This window comes from Globicephala melas, chromosome 4, assembly GCF_963455315.2.
Source record: "Globicephala melas chromosome 4, mGloMel1.2, whole genome shotgun sequence".
In the NCBI taxonomy this organism is placed as follows: Eukaryota; Metazoa; Chordata; class Mammalia; order Artiodactyla; family Delphinidae; genus Globicephala; species Globicephala melas.
In genome coordinates this window covers 126,545,282-126,572,469 of record NC_083317.1, presented here as the reverse complement: position 1 = coordinate 126,572,469, position 27,188 = coordinate 126,545,282, and the positions used below count along the sequence as shown (strand labels likewise).

General features: G+C 42.0%; 1 protein-coding gene across 7 annotated transcripts; it reads left to right on the top strand.

Moving 5' to 3' along the window:
* Positions 1-6,975: 6,975 nt before the first annotated feature.
* Positions 6,976-24,613, top strand: FAIM (Fas apoptotic inhibitory molecule). 7 transcript variants are annotated; one of them, XM_060298556.2, is made up of 6 exons: positions 6,976-7,305; positions 11,859-11,917; positions 13,264-13,396; positions 13,685-13,913; positions 20,759-20,808; positions 24,172-24,613. In XM_060298556.2, the coding sequence occupies exons 1-6, from the start codon at positions 7,219-7,221 to the stop codon at positions 24,319-24,321; spliced, it is 708 nt and encodes a 235-aa protein (XP_060154539.1). In that variant the 5' UTR covers positions 6,976-7,218; the 3' UTR covers positions 24,322-24,613. The 7 variants fall into 7 exon arrangements, with proteins under 7 accessions (XP_060154539.1, XP_030729240.1, XP_030729242.1 ...); XM_060298557.1 differs by lacking the exon at positions 6,976-7,305 and adding an exon at positions 7,542-7,681; XM_060298558.1 differs by lacking the exon at positions 6,976-7,305 and adding an exon at positions 7,792-7,846.
* Positions 24,614-27,188: the final 2,575 nt, after the last annotated feature.

The window sequence follows — 27,188 nt, the reverse complement described above, 5'->3', positions numbered from 1 at the left end:
ATATGATCAGTGTTCTTTTTCTCCACAAAAGGAAATCATCTCAATCCTCTCTGTATCACCTTAATAAATTCAGAATCTACAAATAGGGCCCCTTCCCACCTTTTTCAAAAACTTATAGCAGGTTAAGCGATCCAAAAATTCCCAAAGGAAAATCTAGCTGTGACACACCTGAAGGGAAGGCCTGGTGGCCTTTGTCATTGCATCTGATAGCCACACGATGTCACTGTTCGCAACCTGTACTTTCCAATTGGTCAAATGATGCAAGTCTGTAGCACAGCAGGTCCCACAAAGGCCAACAGGGATCTCCCACGGAGGGCATGGTGTCTCTCACAAGGAGGTCTCAGGGTCACAGCTTTTAGGGTTCAACTTTCAGGCCCATACTCAGCCTTCTTCCAGGCAGCTGGAGCCACTATGAGTTTGATCTCTGTGTCTGTCTGCCCCATGCAAACATGTCCTCACCCCACCGCCACCCCCTGCCCTTTCCATACTTAGCTATTCACACTAGCCTGGTTGGCAGATTTTCATTTTTAACACTTGGAACACAAACAGTCTCACTGCTTGACTTTTCCAGGGTAATATGGTGACTTACCCACTTTTCTGAGTGTAGCTGCCCTAATTATAGCTAGGAGGCCAAACATCATTGGTCAATTAGGATTATCTGCCTGCAAATAGAATACAAAATCTGATTTAAAAAAAAAATCTGATTCAAACTGTCTTCTTAAGCAATAAGGAAATTGATTATCTCACATAACAGGAAGTCCAGGGGCAAGATAGACTTTGGACTTGTTTGATGCAGTGGTTCAACAAGTTACCAAGACAAGTTATTGGAAAGTACAGGATATCAAGTTTACCAAGTTACCAAGGAAAAGTTTACCCTCTGGGGTGGGTGCTCCTTGAGTCACATGGATTACAAGAAGGAAACATGGCTACTTGGGTAAAATTGGAGTTCTGTAAGGATCAAGAGGAAAATGGACGCTAGACGGATGATCACCAGTATCCTTCACAATCTTCAAAGCAAAAAAGGCTGTTTATTCTCTAATTCCTAACAATAGAACCTCTCTCCCATCACTCCTGGATTTTGTATGTAGCAAGGGGAGGGGAGGAAGCTCTAGAGCACTGTCCTCCAAAGGAATCCCTTCTTCTGAACCCCTAAGGCTTTTCTAGCATCTCTCTGCCAGAAAAGGAAAGGGCCCTGCACACAAGTTCAGCCTTTAGGTCAGCATCCTGCTGCACTGGTCTCAAGAGTCTTCTGTGGACCTCATCTACCCACCAGGATTCTAATGGTTCTAACACTCATTTAACATTCGTTCATTTACAAAAACTTATTAAGCACCTGTTACGTACCACGGATTGAACTAGATACGTTCTACGGTGGTGAGTAAACCCACCCTCATGGAGCTTACAGTATAGTTGGCAAGAGAAATATGGAATACAAATAAGCATATAATTATAATAATTGTTATGAAGGAAGAGAATAGGGTTACATACAGGAGACCTCCCTGAGGAGGTGACATTTAAGCTGAGATCCAAAGCCTATCTTCATTTCGTCGTACTGCTTTCCTGTGTGTTTTGACTTCCCAGTATAATTTTTTTAAGGTTTTATGTATTTATGTATTTAATATGGCTGCATCGGGTCTTAGTTGCAACACGTGGGATCTTTGTTGCCGTGTGCATGATCTTTGTTGCAGCATGAGGGATATTTTAGTTGCGGCTTGTGAACTCTTAGTTGCGGCATGTGGGATCTAGTTCCCTGACCAGGGATCAAACCCGGGCTCCTTGATTGGGAGCGCAGAGTCTTAGCCACTGGACCATCAGGGAAGTCCCCCGCAGTGTAATTTATAGCCTACATTAGCAATTAAAATAGACCTATTTCTAAATTTCTAAACTGATTCTCAAATTTTCTCCTGAGTATAGAACTATCAGGTGCCTCCCCACAATAAGAAGTATAGCAAATATGAATGGCATTTGGTGAAGAATTCTTGCAGATTCTTCGACTCACAAGTCTTTTAGACTTAGAATCCTTTATTACACTAATACATTTGCTCTGCCTCCCCTGGGGAGGTATGACCTATGGGGACATGGATCATACCTCACTAATCTTTTTCCAGTACCTAGCTTAGTCCCTGGCACATAGTAGGTGCTCAATACAGTGTTGAACTATATTGTTAAATCTGAGTCAGATTTATACAGCAGCATTCACCTTCAGTAGCCATTTTCCAGTATGAAAGACAATAAGCAAACAGCTCAGGTAAATATATTAATAACAAATGCTTAAGAATCCATACAGCATAACAACAGTTAAATGAATTGAGCCCTTACAATGTGTCAGGCTCTGGGCTAAGCACTTTCATTTTCTAACTTGTTGACGCTTCACAACTTTAATGTAAGTACCGTTATTATCTTTGTTTTACAAATGATCAAATTAGAAAATAGAAGTTTAGAGAAATGACTTGCTAAGGTCACACTGCTAGTATGTGGCTGAGCCAGGATCCAGGATCTGAAACCAGCATTCAGGCTCCATGAACCAATGGGCATCTGCTCTACTGTAAGATTGGTGTAGGCACTTATTCCAACTTGCAATTATTTCACCTGTCTCTGTATTAGTTATCTATTGATGCATAACAAATTACCCCTACTCATAGCAGCTTAAGCCAAACATTTATTACCTGGAAGTTTCTGTGGGTCAGGAATACAGGAGTAGGCTAACTGCATGGTCTGGACAGACTCTTTCGTGATGGTGCACTCAACGGGTTGGCCCGGGGCTAGAGTCATCTCAAGGTTCAAGCGGACTGAAGGATCCATTTCCAAGCTCACTCACGTGGTTGCTGGCTGGCCTTAGTTCATTCCTTGTCAAGTGGACCTCTCCACAGGCTGCCCGAGTGTCCACATACATAGCAGCTTCCCACAGAGGAAGTGATGAAGAGAATGTGTGAGCACCTAAGACGGAAGCTGAAGTATTTTTTATAACCTGATCTTGGGTGTGATATAGCATCACTTCTGCTGTATGCTACTGATTGCACAAACCAACCTTGCTAACACTTGGACAAGGGCTATACAAGGATGTGGATACTAGGAAGTAGGGAGCTCTGGGAGCCATCGTGGAGGCAACCTACCTCGTTGCATCCGTTTGCTAATTTTTGTGACTGTCTTCTCCACTAGAATGTAAACTTCACGGGTGGGGAAAAGCCATCAGTGATTCTCGTTGTCATATCCCCTCACACGCTGCCTGCCATATAAGAGATTGTCAATGAATAGTGAATAAATGTGATGATGGTGATACTGTTACTGAATTAAGTTGTATGGACCCTACTCAGGCCATAGCCCGGCCAAGGCTCTCTGCCTTGTCAGGGGAGGGTTCTTTTTCCGTTTGGGTTCGAGTGAATAATGAAACAGAAGCTGAGATGAACACAGCACAGGCTTTATTCAGTGGCCAAAGAATAGAGAAGCGGGGAACTAAGTTCACAGATCATCTTCTCACCCACCTGGCAAGAGGGCTTTAATGTCAAAGAGTACTGTAGGGCTTCCCTGGTGGCACAGTGGTTGGGAGTCCGCCTGCCGATGCAGGGGACACGGGTTCGTGCCCCGGTCCGGGAAGATCCCACATGCCGCGGAGCGTCTGGGCCCGTGAGCCGTGGTGGCCGCTGAGCCTGCAGGTCCGGTGCTCCGCAACAGGAGAGGCCAAAAAAAAAAAAAAAAGTACTGTAAAGACAAAGGGAGGAGGAGTGAGGCTAATGATAGGGGGGCATATGCGTAAGTCTACCAGGGAAGGGGCAGGGCTTTTTCCAAAGGAGTGGCATACCACCCGTTTTGATCCTTTTTGTTCTATAAAGTCCAGCCCTGGTGGCTGGTAGGGTGTATCATTTAATATGCTAAGGTAGTTAAATCAACATATAATGAGACTCAGGGTCTGTTGTAGGTCAGATTCATCACCATCTTGGTCCCAGCTGGTTCCCTCTGTTTTTTTTGTTTATAGATTCCTTTCTTATCTCTGGACCCTTTAACTTAAAGATTTAGGTAAACTCGTGCTAAAGGTGGGGGGTTGAAGGGTTGTGAGCAGAGACCAGGATCAGCTCTGGCAACAACAGGAATTCCAAAGGGTGGCTTCCTATAATCCCGTCCCGCTCGCACACAAATTCCCAGTTGCCATGCATGGTACCATGTAAATACTTTTTTAAGGCAGAACTATATCATGCCCTAAAACATGTACTCATGTATATAATTTCTATATAACTATAGAAGGTGGACTTGGAAGCAAACACACCAAATCCATGAGAACGTTGGCCTTTGGGGAGGAGAAGAAAGTAATGGTGCTGTGGGTGAAAGTCAGGTAGGGCTTTATCTTCTACTGGGATTTTTTTTATTGAGCCAATATTTAACGATGGTCAATTCTGGGCGGTGGGAATATGGGTATTTTTCTCTGTACTTTTCCATATTTTTAAAATTTCTCAAAATAAACTAGATATAGATTTCTAGTCTTAAGCAATTGGAACATGTGCCTTGGAATGATCCTTAGGCACTTAAAAAGTGCCTTCCTTTGGCTCTTTGCTCTAATTAAGGGTGTATCTACAAACCCCGCTCTCCAGATGACTCAGACCAAAACCTATTTCCTCCTGAAATTGTCAAACTTTTCTGGTTTGAAGTTCTACAAAATCACCTTGGTTCGCTGCTTCTCCACTTTCTGTGTTTTGTGTAGATAGAGCCAGAGCCTCCATGGGCTGAAGGAGAGAGACCCAAGCAGCAGCAGCAGCCTGGCTGGCAACAGGAGGCTGTGGTTCCTGGCACTGGTGCTGACATACAATCCTCTGAGGCCAGAGTCCTGGACCCCGGGCCCGTTTGAAAAGCACTGGTGCCTCTTCCTTTTACACACAGACAACAGTCACGCTGGACCAACACTGGAAGGGTGCATGGAAAGTTTTAAACCTGTAGGTATCAGATTATGCAACTTTTCCCTTTTTTTGTTTTTGTTTTTTTGTGGTACACGGGCCTCTCACTGCTGTGGCCTCTCCTGTTGCGGAGCACAGGCTCCGGAGGCACAGGCTCAGCGGCCATGGCTCACGGGCCCAGCTGCTCCGTGGCATGTGGGATCTTCCCGGACCGGGGCACGAACCCGTGTCCCAAACCCGTGTCCCCTGCATTGGCAGGCGGACTCTTAACCACTGCGCCACCAGGGAAGCCCTTTCCCTTTTATTTTGATGTCCATTCATGCTGTTTAAGTAGTAAGTTCAGAAAATCAGTCAATCCATTAACAATTTCCTTTTCCAATGGAGGCCCAACGAAAACATGGACTATTGTGAATGAAAGCACTTTTAGCTGCTGTCTTAACATAAATCACTGACGTCCATGGGCAGGTTGGTGAGAGGCAGCTTAAGAGGTTAGAGCAACATTTAGGTACTTCTTGGGTAACAAGAAGACACTCTGAGAGTGGAAATAAAGTCTAAAGCAGGATCAGCCAGATGAGTACGTTTCACACTCAGTTCAATACCTTTCACAGTATTTTGTTCAGACTTTATTTCTTTCCATGACAATCCTGTTTGATAACAAGCGACTATTCCTATCTCCAGTGTCCTGGACCCAGGGAATGAGTAGGTAGAAAATGCAGCCCAAACTGGTGTGTTCCTTAATTCCAGGTATCCCAGAACCTATACCCAAGGAAGAAACAGTGGCACAGAAGAAGCCAGTGGAGAAATCTGACTGCCTCGCCTATTCTGGGGACAGACTTGGGTACACTTCACGAGTGGGCTGACCCCCACTACATTCTGGGGCCCCTGGGAAGAGGGGCTCCCCAGGCCTCTAAGACAGGACCTATATTTCTGTTCATGCATAATTAATACTTTTCTAATAACAGGCCTTGTTAATATGAACTTTTCAAATCCCACAGGCCTGGCTCCACAACTTCTGAAGGGCTTTGGGTCTCTCTGCAAAATGGGTGTAAGTATAATCACTGGACTGTTGTGAGAACGACAGGCAATGATACACGAGGCACAAAGCAAGCATTCGATAAATTACACATCATTGGTCTTGTAAAAGATATTCTGATTCCCAAAGTTTTACAAGAAAATATGATTCTTCATTAAACAATACTTTTGAGCTGCTGCCCAACCAGGGTTTCCTGGTCCTAGCCCAACAACTCACAGCTGTTTCTCAGAAGAACTAAGGATTGGGAGAAAGGAATTAGGGAGGTATCTTCAGCTAGCCTTGTCTCATCTCTGGAAATCACCACTCTGAGGCCTTTTACCTTTGCCCCCTAATTTATTCTTTTAACAATAATTTATTGAAAACTCTCTTTTCAGGACACTAGTGCAGAAAAAAACACAAATATGAAAAGTCTTTGTCTTCAGGGAGCTTTCAATACAGGGTGGCAAACAAGAAATCAGTGCTCTCTGAGATCCAGTCTACTACTCTGCAGACAGGTTGACCTAATCAGTAGATTGTTCTTTATTGTTTCCCAACTCCCCTTCTCTCACATACTTGCTCAGCACCCTCACTACCAATCCCAGAGGTGAAACAATCCTTTTTAACGTTAACATCAAGCTGCAGGAAGAAATTACACAATGGGGCCTAGATGTCCCTGTTCCTCCAAATCTTCAGAGCCCCAGGACCCCCGGAGAATCCCTTCACATGTCTCTATTTTGTTGCTGGGGCCCACTCTCCACAGGGACCACTCACTGCTCTTCTCAGATGGCCCACTCACCCACGGTCCTCCCTCCCTGCAGTGATGCTGTCTCTTCCTTAATGTGAAAAAAATCGAGGCCACCTAAAACATTACTCAGGCCTGCTCTTCATTCATTCATTTAACAAATATTTATCAGAGCCTAATACAAGCCTGCACTGTGCAGACGTGGGAGATGCTAGAGTGAGGACCCATCAGCCACCGTCCCGCCTTCTCGGACCTCGGTGTACAATTACACTGCACATTCAGCAAAGATTACAAAGAATACTTGCACACCCTGAATGGAGCTGAGAAGGAGAATTTCAGGTGTTGCAAGCCTTAGGGGCCAGCGTAGTTTTCCTTAAGAAATGATATTTGAAGAACAATCTCAACAGCAAAATGGAGGTTAACTAAGGGAAGAGGCAGGGAGGAGCGTCCAGGCAGAGGGAAGAGCACGTGCAGAGGCCCTGGGTGAGAAGGACTTTGCAACATTTGAGGCTCTAAATGAAGCCAGAGGAGGCAGGGGCAACATCAAACACAGGGCCTTGCGCCAACCCTAAGGAGTTTTGATGTTTAAAGAAATAGCCAGCAGCCTTACAGGGTTTCAAGGAGCGAATGCCACGATCGGATTTACCTGCCCCGCGGCTACAGAGCAGGTAGGGGGGTTTGGCCCACCTGGTTTTCCCCGGCGTCCGACCAACGCCGGCTATCCGCTGTTTCTTACCGAGGAGCCTAGGGAGGGGGTGAGAACGCAAAGCCGGCGGCGGGAGAAGCGGGCGGGGTTGGGTCGCCGCGGTCGGGGTTGGGTCGCCGCGCGGGGAGGAGGAAGGCGGCCTGCGCGGGGCACCCCTGGGGACCTGAAGCGCGACAGAGAGTCGGCGCGCTCGGGACTTGCGCCTGCCGAGCTCTCGCTTCCGCGGAGGCTGCGTCTGGTTCTCGGCGACGGGACGAGGCCACGCTGCCTAAGTGGCCGAGTCGGCGGAACCCACCGGTCTCTGGGCCCAGAGCCCCGCCGCGGCCCACAGCGCTCAGGTGAGCCCCACACTTCAGGTGGGGAGGCCCGGCCGCCCCGGAAGCCCCTGCCCGCAGCCCCAGGCGACCCCGCCGCGGCGCTGGCGGCCGCCATCTCCGGGCGGCGGCGGTGGCGGCGGGCGCGCCGAGCGGTGGGCGGTGTCTCCGTGGCCTGGCGACCCTGCGGTGAGGCCCGGGCCCGCACGGGGGGCGGGGAGGGGGCTCCTGGTGTCTCCCGGCGGCCGGGCCGCGGGCGGGGCAGGGACCGGGGTGGGCGGCGGGGCCCCCCTACCCGGCCAGACCCCGCGACCCGCGGCTCCGGCCTCTCCCCGAGTATAAATTCATACTTGTCGCCGTCGGAAAAGTGGAGCAGAAAAGCACAAGCAAGGAAGCGCAGGAGCCGATCCCCCTCTCCCGGGAGACACTCGGGTTAACATTAAGGTGTATTTCCTTCCAGTCCCCTCTTCCCTGCAAGCATGAGCGAGCTGCAGTTTCGCTGAACATGGATCGTAAAGTGCCGCAGCTCGGCTTCTGTGTCTTACTAATACATCCCACGCGTCTGCGCGCGGCTTTCGATGTTTTTCTCCATCCTTTTCATTGGCCGCGCTAGTCTGTGTTGGGGCCAGGTTGACCGCGCCTGGCCGGGGCTTGACGCTCGCTGAGTGACAGGACTGTGATTTACATAATGGATTATCTCTCTGATGGTGAGCATACAGGTGGTTTTCAGTTCTTAGCTATTACAAAAAGCAATTTGTTGAGCACTGTTCCGTCTGGTTTTTTGAGCACGATTATTTGTGTAGAGAGAATCCCTCGTAAGGCTTGTGGTATACGTTGCAAAAATGCACCTCGGAAAAGTTATTTCCGTTTTTGTGCCTCGCATTTGGGAACACCTGGCTTAGGGAGCTTTCTGACAGACTTTGCTGGAGATCCCAGTGCTTCACAAGGGACCCGCCGGACGGTGTCAACACCTCTTTAAGTTTGACCTGCCTTGTAGCTGGCCTTACCTAGAGCTTTGCTGAAAAGGAACTGTGAGTACCTTAGTAATTTTTAAAACTGACTTAGGTTTAGCTTGGATAAACCATTACAGTCTCCAATACGACTAAACCTAAGTTAAAGCAAAATTCAAGCTGGGGTTAGTTAGATGAACAGTGGAAACTGTTTATATTTGTCATACTTTCTGATACATGGATGCTGGGTTGCTAGGGGAGGGATTTTAAAGGATTATGCTGATGGGTATGTCACCAGATACTCAGAAAGCTTCCTTTGAAGACATGTAAAGTTTCAAGTGAGTGAGTGACATTGTCCTTATCAGTGAAAATAAATGGAATTTGTTTCTCCATCCTTTTTATTTACATCCTTAAAACTTTGTGTTGAAACACAGGGGATTTTTCTTTGTAATAATCATTTTCCAGTTTGGTCACATGGTCGTGATAATTAAATGTATGTATGGTGGATAAATTTAGAATATGACATGTGTTTATTAAGTCCAGTTTGTAGCTTAGAGATCTGTGTGAGACAGATACATGGACAGCTGTGATCATCTCTTGGTTATAGGTGTAATCATATTCCAAGAAACACTACTGGCAGGGCACCTGGGTGTTTTTTTTTTTATATAGTAATCTTTTATTTATTTATTTATTTTTATATTTATTTTTGGCTGTGTTGGGCCTTCATTTCTGTGCGAGGGCTTTCTCTAGTTGCGGCAAGCGGGGGCCACTTTTCATCGCGGTGCGCGGGCCTCTTCACTATTGCGGCCTCTCTTGTTGCGAAGCACAGGCTCCAGACGCGCAGGCTCAGTAGTTGTGGCTCACGGGCCTAGTTGCTCCACGGCATGTGGGATCTTCCCAGACCAGGGCTCGAACCCCTGTCCCCTGCATTAGCAGTCAGATTCTCAACCACTGCACCACCTGGGAAGCCCTGGGTGTTTTTTTTTAAAACAGTTTTGTTGAGATATAATTAATATAGCATACAATTCCCCCATTTAAAGGGTATAATTCAACGGGTTTTTTGTGTATTACAGTATTAATTTTTTAAGTTGTGGTAAAATATATATGACATAAAATTTGCCATTTTAAAATGTACAGTTCAGTGGCATAAAGTACATCCATGATGTTGTGCAACCGTCACCACTATTTCCAAAACTTCTTCAACACCTTAAACTGATACTCTATAAATAAATGTTGAATGTATAAGTGAATGTTGATAGTTGAGGGAAAAAGTTTTTTTCTGTGATCTTGATTTCTAACCTTTCTAATTTGCTGTGTTGTCTTTTATACTTTATATGAAATATAATTATAATTAATATGGTGCGATGCCTTATGTTAGTGTGATAATATTTGAAGTTCCTTATAATGGAAAATTGGGCAGTTCTTTCAAGTTTGCTGAATTACTGAACTTTCTAGAGTCTCTAAAAGTTGTAGAGCAAATTTTGAATGATATCCCAAAATCTACTCTGATTTACAAAGGATGCTTATTTAAGTTTATATTATGCTGTTGGCTTACTCTATTGCTATGTATTCTCTTTGCTTTGATAGTTGCAGGATACCCTCCGCTTTCATAGGAGATATCCTTAAGAATTTTTTTTAAAGATTTTTTTTGATGTGGACCATTTTTGAAGTCTTTACTGAATTTGTTACAGTATTGCTTCTGTTTCATGTTTTGGTTTTTTGGCCATGAGGCATGCGGGATCTTAGCTCCCCGATCAAGGATGGATCCCGCACCCCCTGCATTGGAAGGCAAAGCCTTAACCACTGGACCACCAGGGAAGTTCCCCTAAGAAATATTTTTAAGACTAGAAAAATCCACAAATATATAAGGTGCTAAAAAAACGAGGGATTTATTTTGGGTACAGTGTGTTTTGAATCTTTAGCTTTCATTCCAAAATGCTTAGCTTTTCTTTGCCTGCTGGATCGCTTTTATGGATGCTAAGGTCTTTAATATCTTTAAAATTTTTTAATTAATTAATTAATTTATGGCTACGTTGGGTCTTCGTTGCTGCGCGCGGGCTTTCTCTAGTTGCGGGGAGCGGGGGCTACTCTTCGTTGCGGTGCGCAGGCTTCTCATTGCGGTGGTTTCTCTTGTTGCGGAGCACGGGCTCTAGGCGCACGGGCTTCAGTAGTTGCAGCACTTGGGCTCAGTAGTTGTGGCTCACGGGCTCTAGAGCGCAGGCTCAGTAGTTGTGGCATACGGGCTTAGTTGCTCCGCGGCATGTGGGATCTTCCCGGACCAGGGCTCGAACCCGTGTCCCCTGCATTGGCAGGCGGATTCTTAACCACTGCGCCACTAGGGAAGCCCTTAATATCTTTTAAAAAACAATTTGTGGCTTCTGGCTGTTTCCAGACCAAAACGATTGTCAATATCCCGTTTTTTACAAGGAGTGAGCACCCTTGGACATCTATACAGAAAAGGCTAGACTGGAGTAGATCTTGGGAGCAAAAAATAGTTGAAATTATTTTTCAGTAGGTTTGGCAGGGGTACAACTGTTAATCCCAAATATTCAAATGTGGGGGGTTTCCTATGTGTGTGAGTATTATGTGTGCTTCTGATTTTAGCATTACAGCCCAGATACTGTTTAGTTAATTACACAGGAGTTCTGGACTTCAGTTTTGGCTTGGGCTCTTCTAGTGACCTGAGCAAACTACGTAACTTTTATGGATTCATTATTGCCACTAGTAAATTAAGTGGGCTTGAGTAAGTGGGCAAATTACGTTTGCTCTTAGAAAGCAAACTGGCGTATCCCTGGATGCTTCTTGCAAGCTTAACACATATACCATTCATTTCACCCATTTAAAGGGTATAATTCAATGGGCTTTTTATATATTACAGTATTAATTTTTTAAGTTGTGATAAAATATATATGACATAAAATTTGCTATTTTAAAATATACAGTTCAGGGGGCTTCCCTGGCTTCCCTAGTTCAGTGGCATAAACTAGAGTTTATTCTCTGGTTTTAGGAAATTATAAATCCATAACAGGTAAAAATATGATTGGCTAATTTGCGTGATTTAACTTCTTTCCCTGAAAATTAGATATTGCAATTCTATTGTATGTAAACGCTGTTTCATCAGAAACTGCGTGCAATTTAAGAAATGGATTGCAGGGTTAGAAAAACTCTTTGCAGATGTCATCTTTGTTGCTCTCAGTCTTTCTTTGCTGCAATTCTCCTTTTCTCTTTCCTGGCTGCTAATTGGATTAAAGACTGTTTTGCCAACCATGGCATCTGGAGATGACAGTCCTATCTTTGAAGATGACGAAAGGTAAATGTCTTGCATTGCAATAAAGCTAGCTATGAAAATTTCAAGGAAGTTTTAATCATTCAGGAGAGGTATTTATCCAGGCTACTTTTTAAAGGACACATTTTGTAATATTGCAGAACACATAGTTTTGCTTTTCTGTGATTTCGAGCAAGGGTGGTAAACACCTGGCATGGAGGTAGCCAGCACTAATGTGGCATCCTTTCCCATAGGACCTGGAGGTAAGGTCTCCAAATCCATCTCAGCACAAAATTCTTGGCAGTCACTTCAAAATGATATAAAATCCATTTACTGTCTTTGATTTAGACCCTACAGAGGAGATTAGAGTGAATGAAGAGTAGGATGTAGTCAAGAGACAGACTCTGGAGCCAGAGTCCTAAGTTTACATGCCATCTGCCACTTACTGTCATTGTGACCTTAAACAAGCCCTTGGCCTCTCTGAGCCTCAGTTTCCTCATCTATAAATAGAGATAATGATAGTACCCACCTCATGGTGAGGATTCTTTGAGTTAATATATGTAAAGCTCTTAGCACAGTGATTGACACACAGTAAGTACTAAATAACTGTTAGCTATGATCATTATTGCTGTAATAAATGTTACTTCTCTCAAAGCTAAAGATCTATATCAGTATCAAAATAGTACTTACATGTTACATATTCATTATACATAACAGGTTATTCACATAGGACACACATATAATATATATTTTATATTAAATTGTGCCAGAAACTTGACAAAACAGAATCCTTTATATTTTTGATAAGATTTCCTATAATAATGACAAGATTACTATCTTCCATAACATTTTTATATCTATTATAGAACATTTCTTCCATGACTTCTTTTTTCCTCAGTCTTAGTATTATAAATTAGAACCTTTTTTGTTAAAATTAATCCCTAGTTATTGGTTTAAGTATAAAATGTTTTGAGAATTCTTGCTTTAGAGTGATTGGATCTGAAAAAGTAAAACCAAAATTAAATACTGTGCTTTTTAAGTGACGGGAGGGAGAAGTAGAAACTTTTTACTGACCTTTCCAAGCATTATTCTGTGGCCTAGCTTAGAATACTTTCGTGGATAAACTGACTGATTCTTAATCCTATTATATTAAGGTGACTTTGGAATTATCTGACTATATACCCATATATAGTAATTTCATCTTAAAAGAAGAATGCATAAGAGGGAGAAGATAGTTACATGTACTATAAGTAGGCTTTCTTAGCTAATATCACTTTAATATTTTATAATTTCAGGGCTTTTTGAAATCTGATATTTTCACCTTGGAAGGATTAATTGGTTATTCTATTACTGTTTTGGCCTATTATAATTGCTTAATTTTATTCCCTTAGCCCTCCTTACAGCCTGGAAAAAATGACAGATCTCGTAGCTGTTTGGGATGTTGCTTTAAGTGATGGAGTCCATAAGATTGAATTCGAACATGGGACCACATCAGGCAAACGAGTGGTATATGTAGATGGGAAGGTAGGAAAAACTGTTACTTTGTAAATATGGTGTACAGGGAAGCTTGATTTTGCTAATGTAGATTCTTCATATGTGAATGCAAGGCTTTTCTCTTACAGTGGTTATCTTTATATATTGGCCTGTATCATTTTGCCATACAAAGTAAACTAATAATAGTTGTTCAATTCATAGACTATAACATCTAATATTTAAACTTAAAATGACTTTATTTTCTAAAACTTTTGTATCGTGAAAATATTAAATTTTCTTCCATTTATGTGTTTTCAACTTTTATATTTTATTACTTAGGAAGAGATAAGAAAAGAATGGATGTTCAAATTAGTGGGCAAAGAAACCTTCTGTGTTGGAGCTTCAAAGATGAAAGCAAGCATAAATATAGATGCTGTCAGTGGGTTTGCTTATGAATATACTCTGGAAATTAATGGGAAAAGTCTCAAGAAGTATATGGAGAACAGATCAAAAACCACCAATACTTGGGTATTACATTTGAATGGTGAGGACTTTAGAGTTGTGCTGGGTAAGTGAGAGCCGTTTCTGCAGAATTTGTTGGCTTTTTATGGTGGCCATTTAATTAGTTCCTCTAACTGTCCAGACCTTTTATGGGAGCTTTGAATAGGAGAGAATGTTAAGTGCAGTTATATTTCTCACGTGTCCTGTGGAAATGAAGTATTCATTGAATCGACTGATTTATATGGAAAATATGAGAGCCAGATTTTATAGTGATGGATTCGAGGATTATAAACTTGGGTTTAAAGAAAGAAATATTGATGTAGACATTTGTTATTATTTGATATTTCTCTTTAAAACCATGTCTAAAGGCAGTTGGAAATTAAAGATTCATCAGTAAAAAGGGAATTTTTCTCTAGATAGCAATAGGTTTAGGACTGCAGCAGATCAAAATCATCAGTCCAGATAAAGTAGATTAAAAAATAAAAAGTAAGCCATTGCTCTTTGAGCTAAGTTCTGCTATTATAGATTGCCATCTGTGTTCTCAGTTTCTGTTGGGCCTACAAAACTTGCAAGACAAATATTTACTACCTTTTCACTCTTCTGGTTACTCTTAGTATTTCCTGCTTCTCATATCACTAAGTTAAGACTATGTAGATCATCTCATTAATTCATTGATTCATTTATTAGGTAATATTGAGAACCTCTTAAAGGGCAGTTTGTGTACCAGGCCTTGAGGATCCATAAATGAAGAGACTTTGTCTGTGTCTTTTAAGAGTATATAGTCTAGGGCTTCCCTGGTGGCTCAGTGGTTAAGAGTCTGCCTGCCAAGGCAGGGGACACGGGTTTGAGCCCTGGTCTGGGAAGATCCCACATGCCACGGAGCAACTAAGCCTGTGCGCCACAACTACTGAGCCTGTGCTCTAGAGCCCGCGAGCCACAACTACTGAGCCCACGTGCCACAACTACTGAAGCCCTTGCACTTAGAGCCCATGCTCCTCAACAAGAGAAGCCACCGCAATGAGAAGCCCACACACCGCAACAAAGAGTAGCCCCTGCTCGCCGCAGCTAGAGAAAGCCTGCATGCAGCAACGAAGACCCAACACGGCCAAAAATAAATAAATTTATTAAAAAACATAGTATATAGTCTAGTTGAATGCTAGAAAATACCTTAAAATTTTTTTTTAAGAATGAAAAATGTTTATCAGGTAATAAATGCACATAGTTGGGAAAAAAAAAGGAAACCAAAAAACTCCTGTATGGTTTATTTATTAAAGAAATTGGGTCCATTTTTCTTGAAGAGGATAGGAAACCACCAAATTGTCTTCCAAAATGGCTGTACCATTTTGTGTTCCTCCCAGCAATGAGTGAGTGTTCCTGTTACTACACATCTTTGCCAGCAGTGTTGCCAGTGTTTTGGATTTTGGTCATTCTAGTAAGTGTGTAATGATATCTCACTTTTAATTTGCAAGTCCCTAATAATATGTGGTGTTGAGCATCTTTTCATATGCTTATTTGCCATCTGTGTATCTTCTTTGGGGAGCTGTTTCTATAGAGCTTTTGCCCATTTTTCAGTTGGGTGGTTTGTTTTCCTACTGTTGAGTTTTAAGAGTTCTTAGTATATTTTAGATAACGAGTTAAAAAAATTGGAACCATAATCTTTAGTGCATTATGAGATTTACTTATCATGAGAAAAAAGCAGATTAATTTTTTCAACCATTTTGGCTTCAGTTATATTTAAAAGATGATGTCTAGGTTGCCATTTAAATACTTCCTGTCAGTCAATAATTCTAAAAATGTAACAAAGATATTTAGATACACATTCTTTATCGGATATGTTTCGCAGTTATTTTCTTCCAGCCTGTGACTTGTACTTTCATCTTTATTTCTTTTTGATTTAAAAAATTTTCCTCCTCTTCATTTTCTGTTTCTATTAAGAAATTATTTATTGTGTTTGTTTTGTGTTCCTTTTAGTTGAGTCCTCATTTATGAAATTATTTTTATTTCTAATTTTTACTGAGTTCTATACTTCATTTCTCAGAGTTTCTCTAATCATTGTTTAGTCATTCTTTCATATCTTGTATGATTTTCTTAATTTCTTTCAGCTCGTTTTGAAGTAGTATTTTACAGCTTTACCTTTCATGTAAGCATGTCTTTCTGATACTTCTATTATCTATAATGATGGTAGTCTGTTCTTCTTTCTTACAATTTTGTGTGGATCTAGAGCTCAGTACCTCTCTTTGATAATTCTTATATGATCTTAGTTTTTCTGAATTTATAGAAGGGAGTGTGGTTTTGTGTAACTTTTTAAACTTCAGGTTCTTGAGTTCCCTTTTCTGTCGTTTTTGGATGACGTTAAAAATCATTGGGGCACACTTTCTGAGATGGCTGCTGTTTGCTTCCCCCGTTTTTTCTAGATTTTCTCTTTTACTCTCGTTTCCCTGGGGGCTCAGTTTGGATTGTCTTCCCACCTTCTCAGTGTGGGGTTTGTACTGGAAGGGAGCTTCGGCGGGTTGGTTTGAGGGTTCCTGGGGCCCAGACTGCTGTAGCCTTTTCAGACCCCTCCAGCTGCTCCCACACCCCATCCACTGTCAGATGTAAAACCCCTTATAGTCCAGCTGCTCTTCACACATCCCCACTCCGAACACTCCAGTTAGAACCGGGACTGCTGTCTGGGGATTCTTAGGTCCACCAGAGGCTCTGCTGCTTCCCTCTGCTTCCTTCTGCATGGTTGCCGATACTACAGCTACGGTCTTGGAGTTGCCCGTGGTTCCCCCACCTATTGGTACTGTAGAGTTTGTGGTGTAGATACTGTCTATCGGGTCTTTGGTTCTGTTCTGTTGCCCTGTCTGTTTTAGCAGGGGAAATTTGGAGACAGTAAAAAATTCATGCCTCTGCTACCACTACCACCATCTTCATCATCAGCTTTCAAATTTACTTCATCCCCTGTTGAGTAAGATGAGGCTGTGAACATACAGTTCCCCCGCCGCTCCTCTCCCACCTTTACCACCTTCAACTTCTGTCTTCTCTACCTTTTCTTTGACATCATCAGAGTAGTTAATATTTGTATTCTGTTCTGTAGCCATAACTGTGTTCTCCTGTGTTTTTTCTATAGGTTGATTCTAAAATTAAAAACCAATAAATAACATTTATATTATTGTGATTTTGTAAATATTTTTGGAGTGGGCCACGGTTACATTCTTTCTCTGTATTATTGTCACACCCCCTGTGCCACTCAAAGGAAGTTGTTTTTAGTGTCAAGGTCAAGTGAGTTTTCTGTTCTATAATCTACTAGTTTCTCAAAATTATACCTCATTTTTTGTTTACTTCACAATTGGACCTTGATTTTTTTTTTTTTTTTTTTTTTTTTTTAGTCATTTGTTTTTCTGGGCTCTTCTGGTGGCTTTTCTCTTTTCTTGTTGGAAATGGAAATATATCTTCTTCGCTCATGTTCCTAATGTCTGTTTGCATTTTTTACTCGTATTATCTATTGCTTTGAAAACTTCTCATTCTTAATGACAGTATTCTTGGGCGTCTGTTGACTTCCTGTTCAAAACTAGATAGTTGCTTCCCAGGCCTGCTGCCCAGTGGCTGTCCTGGGCTTGCTTTCATGGAACCCTGGCTTTAGTTCCATCAGTTATTGAATGCCACAGCTGCCAGTTTTACCTTTGTTTACTGGAAAATATCCTTAAGTGATTTCCTAATAAAGGGTGTCTAGGAGCTAAATATTATATGAACCTTATATGAAGTTGATACTTTTGTGGAGTATAGAGTTCTAGCTTTAAAATGTGGAGTTTTTTTCCTCTGAGAAATTTTGAAAGCCTTGTTCCATTGTCTTCTATTCTCCCTTGTTTTGAATGAGAAGTTCTATGCAGTCTGAATCTCATTAGTTGTTTCTTTCTGGAAGCTTTTGGGGGCTCATCTTTATGTTCCAGAATTTTACAGTGTTGTGTTTAGAAATGTAGTGGCTCACCAGCTACTTTACTTTTAGGTGAAAAATGGTATTTCAGCATGTTTTTTATTTGCCTCTTTCAGAATTGGGTGAGGTTGAGCCTCTTTTCATGTGTTTACGGTCCTTTTGTGTTTCTTTTCTGATAATGCCTGTACGTGTCCTTTGACCTGTTTTCTCTTGGGTTGTTGGTCTTTTTCTCCTTGATTGCTAGGAGTCCTTCTGTTACTAAAATTAGCTCTTTGTATTGTGAGCTTCAAGTATTTTTCCCAGTCTGTCATTTATTATATGACTTTGCTTATACGTATGCATGTGTTTTTTTAATCATGCAGAAATCTTTTTTACTTTCATGTAGTCAGATTTACTTACCCCTTTTCTTTTATGGCTTCTGGATTAGCAATGTTCTTCAGAGGCATGTTAATAACAGCTATTATAGAAAATCTGAGTACATGTACACATGCAGTTGGCCCACTAAATAAAATTCCGATTGTCACCACCGTCATGGTTTATTTGAGCACCCTGTGCTCTGATCCAGGTGGCTGAGCTGGGTTTCCCCACAACTGTGGCCGTAGATGCTCCCCACTCAGGCTGCCATTGGGCTTCCCCTCCCATACCTCCTGGGCCCCTCTGCTCTTCTCTTTCCCTCTAGCCCAGTTCAAAGTCCTTTCTCCACTCTCTAAGTGAGGCTCACATCTCGAGGTGCAGGGAGAAGAGACCGTGTTCCTGGAGTAGACGGCTTGTCAGTGTCAAGGCATCCAGCCTTGACACCCAGGCAGGTTTGTTTGTTTGTTTGTTTTTAATATGAATAGTACTTTTTCTTTTTAAGAAGATGTTGGGGGTAGGAGTTTATTAATTTAATGTTTTTGCTGTGTTGGGTCTTCGTTTCTGTGCGAGAGCGTTCTCTAGTTGTGGCAAGCGGGGGCCACTCTTCATGGCGGTGTACGGGCCTCTCACTATCGCGGCCTCTCTTGTTGCAGAGCACAGGCTCCAGACGCGCAGGCTCAGTAGTTGTGGCTCACGGGCCTAGTTGCTCTGCAGCATGTGGGATCCTCCCAGACCAGGGCTCGAACCCATGTCCCCTGCATTAGGAGTCAGATTCTCAACCACTGCGCCACCAGGGAAGCCCGTGAATAGTACTTTTTAATGATTTGAAATTTAAATGCAAACAATTACCAGAAGAAAGCATGTAATTTTTTTTTGAATTGAATTTTTAAATTTATTTTTTATACAGCATGTTCTTATTAGTTATCTATTTTATACATATTAGTGTATATGTGTCAATCCCAATCTCCCAATTCATTCCACCACCACCCCTCCTTTCTCCCCTTGGTGGCCATAAGTTTGTTCTCTACATCTGTGTCTCTATTTCTGCCTTGCAAACCAGTTCATCTGTACCATTTTTCTAGATTCCACATATATGCGTTAAAATACGATACTTGTTTTTCTCTTTCTGACTTACTTCATTCTGTATGACAGTCTCTAGGTTCATCCACGTCTCTTCAAATGACCCAATTTCGTTCCTTTTTATGGCTGAGTAATATTCCATTGTATATATACACCACATCTTCTTTATCCATTCATCTGTTGATGGGCATTTAGGTTGCTTCCATGACCTGGCAATTGTAAATAGTGCTGCAGTGAACATTGGGGCCCAGGCAGGTTTTGACCCCTGGGCTCAGTATGCACACACAGGTCCCGCTTCTCTCTAGTCTTCGTTATAACACCCAAAGCTCGTCTTCTGGCTGCTTAATGAGTGCAGTCCTCCCACCTGCCACTCCCTGGGACATTGACATTCACAAGTGGCTCTAGGGATCCTTCCCCAAAATGCATATGCGTTTGTGACATGCGCACACATGTACACACACCCCTGGAGTGAGCTGCGGCCGCTTAGCTAATGCCCGAGTGTATCGTGGCAGCATTTTGCTCTATCATGTCAGCACTGTCATCTGAACAGTCTGTCAAGTACTATGCCTATATTTTTTTCTTATGATCCAGTAATTTTCCTCAAAGTGAAACCATAACAAAATGAATAGAGATTACTGTGCTATCCAGTATGAAATTTAAGGCTAAATTGCTATCTATCCTGTATGAACAGCAGGGTAGCCTTTTCTGGCGGTCTCTTTGTGCCATCATCCAGTCGGGTTAGTGAGAGGCAGGAGGAATCATCTAGTCACTGATGTTAGAGGACATTCTAGGAGGGATAAATTAGGAGTCTGGGATTAGCAAATACACACTACTATATATGAAATAGATAAATGACAAGGTCCTACTGTATAGCACAGGGAACTCTACTCAATATTCTGTAATAACCTATAAGGGAAAAGAATCTGAAAAAGTGTGTGTGTGTGTGTGTGTGTGTGTAAATGAATCACTGTGCTGTACACCTGAAACTAACACAACATTGTAAATCAACTATACTCCAATAAAAAAAAGAAAAGCAATACTTGCTATAATCCAAAAAATAAAAAAGGGATAAGGTCAAATATTGCATTACTTAAAGTACGTATGTTTTTAAAAGGCCAAAAACACTCTTTAATTTGCTAAAATATATTGGTATCCTAAATGGAAACACATTGTAATCCTGGGAGTGTGTAAACGCTTCTTTGATTCACAACGAGACCTTAAAATTTTATTAAAACATTTCAGATGATATGAAAAAAAAGACATTCTGTGTGGAAAGGTCCCTCTTCGCATTCATTTGTCTGCATCCTCCTTTAAAGATTTTCTTTAACAAGTCTTCATTAATTTGTATTGGGATCATGATTTTTTCTTAGAAGATTGCTTTCATTTTTATTTCGTCTGCGAACAAAAGATAAACACAGTTTCTTCAAATTTGGAAGAATTTCAAAGCCATGAATGGAATTAATGGAGTTTTCAAAATCCAGTGTAACAGACTCTTCTTAAAATAATGAAGTGTTAACTTTAAATCACAGATTATAATTTTTTTTCATCTGTTACTTTTACAGAAAAAGACACTATGGATGTATGGTGCAATGGTAAAAAAATGGAGACAGCAGTAAGTTGACCTTTTGATTACCCTCACCATGTGCGTGAGTGACCATTGAAATGTTGCTGTGTTTCCTAACTGGAGATTTTATAAGTAATGAAGGTCCTCTTGGTTAAAAACAAAAAAGAGATGAAGTAATACTGACTCCAAAATCTGAAGAACTTTCCTGGGCAGTGCCTGGGGCAGTGAGAGTTTGGTAACAACTTATGTGTGGCACCAAGCTCATACTCTACCTTTCCTCTCCTGGACCAGCCTCTACCCTGAAAAGAGTTCCCACATTTACAAAATCCTCCCCGGCGCGGTGCAGCACAGCGCAACCTGCTGCACGTCGGGACCGGGGTCCGGTGCGGAGAATCCCTCGTCCTGGGACACGGGCGCGCGGCTAGAAAGGTGGCCGCACCCTCGCCCATCACGCCCGTTTCATGAGGACCCTGGTGCTAAACCATTCGTAGACGATCTCCTTTTGGGTCTGGGTTTCGTACCTAGCAGAGCAGCTCCCTTGCTGCAAACTTATTGAAAGTCAGTCCTCGACACAAGGGTTTGTAAAAAAAAAAAAAAAGAAAGAAAAAAAAGTCCTCCCCAAAGGTTGAGTCCTCCTGTGTTTATCCAGGTTAAAGAGGTGCTTTATACCACTGCTTCTCAAACTTGCATGCATAGAATCAGTTGGGATCTTGTTAAAGTGCATATTCTAACATGTCCTCAGGTGTTGCCAGAGCTGCTGGTCCACAGGTCACACTCTGAATAGGAAGGCTTTACACCATACACTCAAAAAGCAGATAGTACTTTTCTAAAAGCAAAGATTGTGAAAAAGAAATGATGCACACAATGTCAGGTGACACAAAGGCAGGTAGGAAAGGGCACTGTCACGAACCCCAGAAGACAAGTGAAATTTGTAGAGTAGCAGTGCTAAGAGGCTACCCCACCCATTGAAGCCAAGCACAATGAAATCCCCATCCAAACCCCAGTGTGTTGGGCTTTTGCTGCTTGCACTGTTAGGGCTGTGGTGGGATGAATATAGGAGTGCATCTCAAGTGGGAAGGAAGTAATGGTATGTACAGCAGGGGAGGAAGTGAAGCAGGGGAGGCAGTCCTGGACAGCTGGGAGTGTGGAAGCAGGAGCTGAAATCTTTGGGTGGAAATTCCCATGTGTTCTGGGGTCAGCTGGCAAGCAGGTGGTATACCAGCCCTGGTGTCCCCTTTCATGGCTTCAGACGTGAACACCAGGGCTAGAGATCGTGAGAAGGTCTCTTCCCCGGCACAGTTTAGCTAGTTGCAAGTTGTGGTTGCTGCTGTTATCTCCCTTCTCTATTGTAGGTCTGGGAAGGTGAGGAGATGTGCTTGGAGGGAAGGTCTGGGATGAATGTATTCAGCAGACTAGCTGGGTTTTATAGCCAATCTGCTTCTAAGGAAGTGCCCAAGCCAGAAATCAAAGGTTACAAAGATTAATGCTTTTCTCTTTATTAATCCTAGTTTTAATTCTTGAAGGGAAATGTAACCAGGGCTCACTCAAAATTGATCCTCCAGAGTTTGATCCACCCTCTGGGTTAAACCTACCCATCGAGACTTTTATGCAGAGAGGCTTGGAGAGCTCTTCAGTATTTTATGTCTCCTTTTGGACCCGCTTAAGTTTCCATGCCTACTGTGTGCCCGATGCCACATCTACTAGTCCTTCCTATTCTCCCTTTCCTACCCTGGAATTCCCTAGATGGAGTCTGCAGTTTGGGATCACATTCCTTCCACCCTCCAGGAATTCTCCAGTGCAAATGTAAAGAGAGATTTAAGAATGTGGTTGTAAATAAGTAGGGAGTTGAAAATAATGTCCATCCACAATGTCTTTGTTCCTCAGTAATTGACAAGAAACCACAAGTGTTTGGACAATAGCTCTGTCTCACCCAGTTGCCTCCTCATTGTAACTACGGCCTAGTTTGCCGGGCAGTCTTCCCCAGCACTATGCACACCTGCTCTTGCTGCCTGTGAGTTACGGCTTATTTTCTCCATTTCCTTTTCATCTCAAAGCACCGTGACCAAGACCATGTATCTGTCAAATTACCAAGAAGCTACTGACAAGGATTGTATTACTCAACCCTTCCTCTGCCCTCTAAATTGATTTTTACAGAAGTATGACCTGAGGGATTTTTTCAAAGCTCAATGTGAAAAGGGGTAAAAAGAACACACTAGACTCCAGGGCCAGCACCCCCAGTCCTTGTGGTCAGTACACCTCCGTGTTGGCCAGATTCTTCCCAGAGCTAAGAAAAAGCTTCCCTCTCTGATGCCTCCTGTGCTTTCTTTGGTTAGATAATGTTAGCTACGGGGCCTTGCTCTGTCTGCTTTGGCTGCCAGGAAGCTCATAGCCAAGTTGTGAGTCTGATGGTGCTTGCTTGCATAATCCACTTTTATCCTCTAAGCCTCCTGTTCTTCATTCCTTCTCTGTACCACTTGGCCCCTATCTTTTTACTCTAGATCAGTGCTGTTCAATAGAAATATGAGCCACAGATATGAGCTTCATATATAACTTTTCTAGTAGCCAGATTTCAGAAGTTTTACAGTGAAGTTCATCTTAATAAAAATTTGATTTAAATCAGTATATCAAAAATATTATCATTTAACATGTAATAAATATAAAAAGTTTCTACTGAGTCATTTTACATTCTTTGTTTCATACTAAGTCTTCCAAATCCAGTGTATATTTTACCCTTAACATAGTATCTCATTTTAGACCCACCTCATTACATGATCAGTTGCCACATGTGGCCAGTGGCTACTGTACTGGACAGAGCAAGTCTAGACTCAGTAGTGTTTGGTTTTATGTTATTTTTAATGTATTTATTGTAAGCCACCTTATACACTGGGGAATCAGATGTTCAGAGTGGTTAAGAACACTCCATCCCTTACTGACTGGGGCCTTCAGCAAGTAATTTAACTACTCTGTGCCTCAGTTTCCTCACATATCAAATGTGGATAGTAATCGTACTCCAATCAGGTTATTGTGAAGATGCAATAAAATAATGCATGTAAACCATTCTTTGTATAGAATAAATCACTAATAAATGTTTGCTATCAGGTTTATTATTTTTACTTTTGAAAATGGTCTACATTGTCTACATAGTGTATGTTATAGACACATAGCCATTAGGTACACTTTTTTTTTTTCTCTGAAACTCAAGATTCTTAAAGATTGTAGGGGGTACAAATAAGAAACCTTCATAACAGAGACGTAACAGCATCTAAATACAAGCTTCTAACTTTAATCTTGCCAAGTTTAACATTGAACTAATATGTACTTCATTATACCTCCCTTTTTGGGTGATGTTAATGCTCTAGACAAAGACAAATGTTTCTGGAACACTAATTCCTCCTTCTTTTGTTTGCCCAGGGTGAGTTTGTAGATGACGGAACTGAAACTCACTTCAGTATTGGGAACCATGACTGTTACATAAAGGCTGTCAGTAGTGGGAAGCGGAAAGAAGGGATTATTCATACTCTCATTGTGGATAATAGAGAAATCCCAGAGATTCCTGAATGACTTCATGTTAATGAATTTTAATCAAGAAGTAAAGATCAGGACTTTTAAATTACTGTGGTGATTAAATATGTTCAGTATATACTTTTCAGTACATCTAGTCGCCATGTTTTTATTTTTTAGTTACTTGAAACTGTAATAATGTTCCAAAGGTCAGGAAAAAAAATTATGTATCATAAATATTGCAATTTATTTTGTAAATAATGTAAAATGTTTTAACATCAAATGGAAAATAAGATATGGACCAAAAATCACTAGTGTTTTACAAGAGCAACTTTTACTATAATAAATGCTATAAAATAAAATTGGTGCTGCTTGATTTGTGTTTCTTAAAATGGATGTCTTTGTATATTTTTAACCTGTGCAGATAGATTGTCTAGTTTAAAGCAATTGGTATACAATGATATTATTAGTTTAACTGAAATGAGAAACATTTTCTATCTGGAAACAATGTTGAGATGTCAAAGAGTGTCACGTAAGAATTTAGTTAAAAATAGGCTTCTGAAAAAAAAAAAGTTTTCTGAAAATCCAATTGTTTAATCAGCATGATCAGGACAAAAAAAAAAAAGGAAGAAGCAAACTTCTTTACACCAGATAGCATCAGTTGCATTGTCAGGCAGTGTTTAGAAAGTCAGAGTTGCACACCTGTGTGGAGGTAGCTAGCACCAGTGTTAGCGCTTTGTGACTGAAGCAGACCCACCCAGGCAGATTCAGAGATGCCGCCTCAGTACGGGAAGTGGTCCAGATTGTGTCAGTACTCGTTTCTGAAGGTCTTTCAGGGCAGGACCTGGTTTAATAGTAGAGCCTTTTATCGGGGTATTTCATGTCCATTATCACATGGGGATCCTCCATAAGAGGGAGAATTCTCCATTTTCTAGACTTGCTCTGTCCACTAGGGTAGCCATTAGTCATGTAGCTATTTAAGTTAAATTAACTAAAATGAAACAATTAAAAATTCCTCTATCACACTAGCCACATTTCAGGTCCTCAGCAGTCACATGAGGCTAGCAGTCACCACATTGGACAGTGCAGATACAGAACATTTCCATCATCATACCAAGTCTGATTGGACAGCACTGGCCTGGAGACATTGTCTCAAGCTTAGTGAGCTGTTCTGTACTGGAACAGGCAGGATTTAGACCCAGGTTTTTCTGACGCTAAAACCTATGTGCTGTACTACCTTCTCCCTGCCGCTCACGTATTTCTAAGAGATTTGGGGCAGAACAGAGGCACAACCACGCTCTAACATCAGGCACGAGGAACTGAGGGGCAGGACAGCAGCGAGGGAACGTGGCTCAGACAGGCGGGGCCCCCGCAGGCAACATGCGTGGTGGCAGAGCATATTAAAATTAGCCTGTGAGTTACCTACTCTTGACATTTGTTTTATTTGAAGTCTTACGACTGGAAGGTTAGCATACCACATGTATAGAAATCATCCCCCTGCTCTCCCCATGCCACCCCCCCAGCCTTCCTTCACTGCCACTGGAAGATTAGGACATGAATGAACTAAGAGGGACTCTTCTGAGGCTTAAACTCATTTTGGGGTTTGCTTTCAAGTGTTTGGGTGTGGTCGTTTTCACTTCCCTTGAATAAAGGACGTTATTTATTTATTTATTTATTTAATTTATTTAATGGCTGTGTTGGGTCTTCGTTGCTGTGAGCGGGCTTTCTCTAGTTGCAGCAAACAGGGGCTACTCTTAGTTGCGGTGCGCGGGCTTCTCATTGCAGTGGCTTCTCATTGTGGAGCACGGGCTCTAGGCATGTGGTCTTCAGCAGTTGAGGCATACGGGCTCAGTTGTGGCTCGCGGGCTCTAGAGCACAGGCTCAGTAGTTGTGGCGCATGGGCTTAGTTGCTCCACGGCATGTGGGATCTTCCCGGACCAGGGCTCGAACCCATATCTCCTGCATTGGCAGGCGGATTCTTAACCGCTGCACCACCAGGGAAGCCCCTAAAGGGCGACTTTTAATGGCCATATTTTATCTGGTACAAAAAATGTTTTGTGCCATGTCCAAAAGCAAAGCAATTATTTTTAGGCACTTTGTTTTGAACTCTAGCTATTAGCAGTCAGAACTGTACTTTGCAGTGTGTTATTATGTTCCTCAGCAAACACATGGGGATACAGTTTGATTCAGTCTTTTGGAGACCAAACCTTGAGAATGTAGTTTGCCTTTGACTTGGTGAACCCATGTTTTTTGTTTTGTTAATTTAAAGCAGCTTGGGGGAATTCCCTGGCAGTCCAGTGGTTAAGACTCAGCGCTTTCACTGCCGAGGGCCCGGGTTCAATCCCTGGTCGGGGAATTAAGATCCCACAAGCCTTGCGGTGCAGCCAAACAAACAAACAAACAAAAAACCCAGCAGGGTCACGAGGAAGGTGTACAGCCTGGGTTTGAAGTTCGGCACCAAAGGTTAAGTTCTTCAGCCTCTGTTTCTCCAACCTAAAAAATAAGGCTATTTGTTTTGTTGTTTTGCTTAATGAGATATTTTAAATGTAGAAAAAATAGAAAATAATAAAACAAACACTTGTATTATTTAACTGGGTTTACCTATCATCCAGTTTAATAAGTAAAGCATTAAAATACAACTGAAGAGCCATATACCCTTGCTATTCCCATACCCCTCCCTTGCCAAAGTAATCACTATCGTGAACTTGACGTTTACCATTCCCATGCAAGTCTATATTAACTGTGTAGGTATATATCCCTAAAAAAATACAGTATTACTTAAAATTTTAAATGTTATATTCTATGAATCCTTCCTGCAACTTGCTTTTTTTCCATTCAGTATTGATTTTGAGATTGATCTAGGTTGGTACACGTAACTCCAGTTCCTTTTAACTCTTGCATTCAACCATATGAATTTAGCCATCCAC

What these genes read in the sequence shown, in the direction of transcription:
- FAIM (XM_060298556.2), top strand. Translation starts at nt 7,219, where the DNA reads ATGTTTAAAGAAATAGCCAGCAGCCTTACAGGGTTTCAAGGAGCGAAT. An exon ending in ATCTTTGAAGATGACGAAAG is followed by an intron (nt 11,918 to 13,263) that starts GTAAATGTCTTG and finishes TTATTCCCTTAG; the next exon opens with CCCTCCTTACAGCCTGGAAA. An exon ending in GGACTTTAGAGTTGTGCTGG is followed by an intron (nt 13,914 to 20,758) that starts GTAAGTGAGAGC and finishes TTACTTTTACAG; the next exon opens with AAAAAGACACTATGGATGTA.